The sequence below is a fragment of the Arachis ipaensis genome, chromosome B5 (genome assembly GCF_059453495.1).
Source record: "Arachis ipaensis isolate K30076 ecotype BB chromosome B5, ASM5945349v1, whole genome shotgun sequence".
NCBI lineage: Eukaryota > Viridiplantae > Streptophyta > Magnoliopsida > Fabales > Fabaceae > Arachis > Arachis ipaensis.
In genome coordinates this window covers 149,401,159-149,403,263 of record NC_142440.1, presented here as the reverse complement: position 1 = coordinate 149,403,263, position 2,105 = coordinate 149,401,159, and the positions used below count along the sequence as shown (strand labels likewise).

The 2,105-nt window shown below is 44.5% G+C and overlaps 1 protein-coding gene across 1 annotated transcript; it reads left to right on the top strand.

The window, feature by feature from the left end:
* The first annotated feature begins 1,152 nt into the window (after positions 1-1,152).
* LOC148566196 (uncharacterized) lies at positions 1,153-1,875 on the top strand. Its single transcript, XM_088487429.1, has one exon. It carries the CDS (start codon positions 1,153-1,155, stop codon positions 1,873-1,875), a length of 723 nt encoding a protein of 240 aa, XP_088343555.1.
* The last annotated feature ends 230 nt before the right edge of the window (positions 1,876-2,105 follow it).

The following is a 2,105-nucleotide window of genomic DNA, read 5'->3' as shown; positions in this document are numbered from 1 at the left end:
GATATAGAGGATGATAGAGCTGCAGTGTACGAATGAATGAACAGTGACAGCGAAAGAGGACTTCGAAGCCACTTATGAAGCTGGTGATGAAGACAAGGATGGTGATGTAGGAGATGAAGCAGGAGTGGAGAATGTGGAGGTTCACCCCGCAGTCAGTCAACCGATGAACGTCCCACCTTTTATGCGTAATTTGGATCTTGACGCGATGAATACACCGAAATTTTCGGAATATGCAAACATAGGTACATGATGAGTGAATAATATGTTTTTGTAAATTTATATTTTGGATGGATCAATGAATGATGATTTTTGCTTTTTATAGGTGTTGCTGATCCTAAGGACGAATAGTTCAGGATAGGAATGGAGTATAGTTCTAGAAAGTCTGTCGTCGCAGCAATCAGAAGTTACACTATATCTAGAGGAGTCGACTACAATGTTTATGAGTCCGAACCATTGACGTTCTATGCAAAATGCAAAACGTATGGGCGTGGGTGCGACTGGCTTATCCGAGCTAATTTGATATGGAAAAAATGTTGTTGGGAGATACGGAGATACAACGGCAGGCACACATGCACCATGGGAATGATTTCACAAGATCATTCCAAGTTAGACTCGGACACAGTTGCTGAGGCTATAAGGCCATTGGTTGAGAGTGACCCGTCCATCAAGGTCAAATTTATAATTGCGAAAATCCAGTCAAGGTTTAACTACAACATCAGTTACCGAAAGGCTTGGTGGGCAAAGCAGAAGTCCATAGCCAAAGTTTTCGGTAGTTGGAAGGTTTCTTATCAAGCTTTGCCATGGTAGCTCTCGGTCATGACTCAGAAGATGCTTGACTCAATAGTCCAAATAGAAACACGACCACTGTACAACGGGACTGAGGAGGCAGATGGTATCAGAATACTTCATCGCGTATTCTGGAGTTTCTATCCATGCATTAGGGCGTTCAAGCATTGCAAGCCTCTAGTTCAAGTTGACAGCACACATCTGTACGGAAAATACAAAGGTACACTTCTAGTTGCTGTTGCACAAGATGGGAACCAGAACATTGTGCCTATCGCCTTTGCCCTGGTGGAAGGCGAGACAGCTGATGCGTAGCACTTCTTTCTAAGGAATCTACGAAGGCATGTTGTTAGATCAGACAGTGTGGGTATGATCTCAGATCGACACGAGTCAATCCAGGCAGCAGTAAATCGTTCCGGTGGTGATTGGCAACCTCCGAGAGCATGGTGGATGTTTTGTATAAGGCACATCGGTAGCAACTTCTTAAGGGCATTCAAAGTACCGCACTTGCAAAAACTTGTTGTCAACATAGGGTATTCAAGGACAGTGGAGGAGTACAACATCAATTACAAGAGGTTGGAAGAGCAAGGCGAGACATATGCCCGGTGGTGCGATGCCATTGGACTTAGACACTGGGTATTGGCATCTCGATGGGGCCATATGACGACGAACCTTATGGAGTGCATTAATTCAGTTTTGAAGGGTGCCCGAAACCTCCCTGTGTTGGCGCTCATCCGAGCAACGTATTATCGGTTAAATGAACTTTTTACGCGGAAGAGTGCCGAGACTCACGAATGCAAGCGTGCTGGATTTAATTACTCTGTATTTGCACAACAACGGATAGAAGCAAATATGCAACGTGCTAGGAATATAGTTGTGCACCGGTTTGATAGACGAAACGAGGTGTTTGAGGTTCGTAAAATGCCTAATAGAAAGGTGTTGGTAGTTGATCTTGCACGGCGAACGTGTGACTGTGGACACTTTCAGGTGGAACGACTACCATGTCGACATGTTATTGCTTGTTGTGCAAACCAGCGACTCGATTGGCAGCTAGGGGTGTACATAGGCCGGGCCACACCGGGTTTGGCTTAACCCAGACCCGGCCTGAAATATAGACCGGGTCTAATTTTTGGACCCTAACTCGATCCTAGATCCAATGAAACCTACGCACCTTCGGGCCGGGTGAAAACCGGGTAAAAACCGGGTGAAAATCGGGTCTTTAGCATGTAAAAATCACCTAATCTCCAACCTTTATTTCACAATTCACATAGTAAAATTCACTTAAAAAAATATAACAAGAACCAACCCTTCTCTAAAATTAT

What these genes read in the sequence shown, in the direction of transcription:
- LOC148566196 (XM_088487429.1), top strand. Translation starts at nt 1,153, where the DNA reads ATGATCTCAGATCGACACGAGTCAATCCAGGCAGCAGTAAATCGTTCC.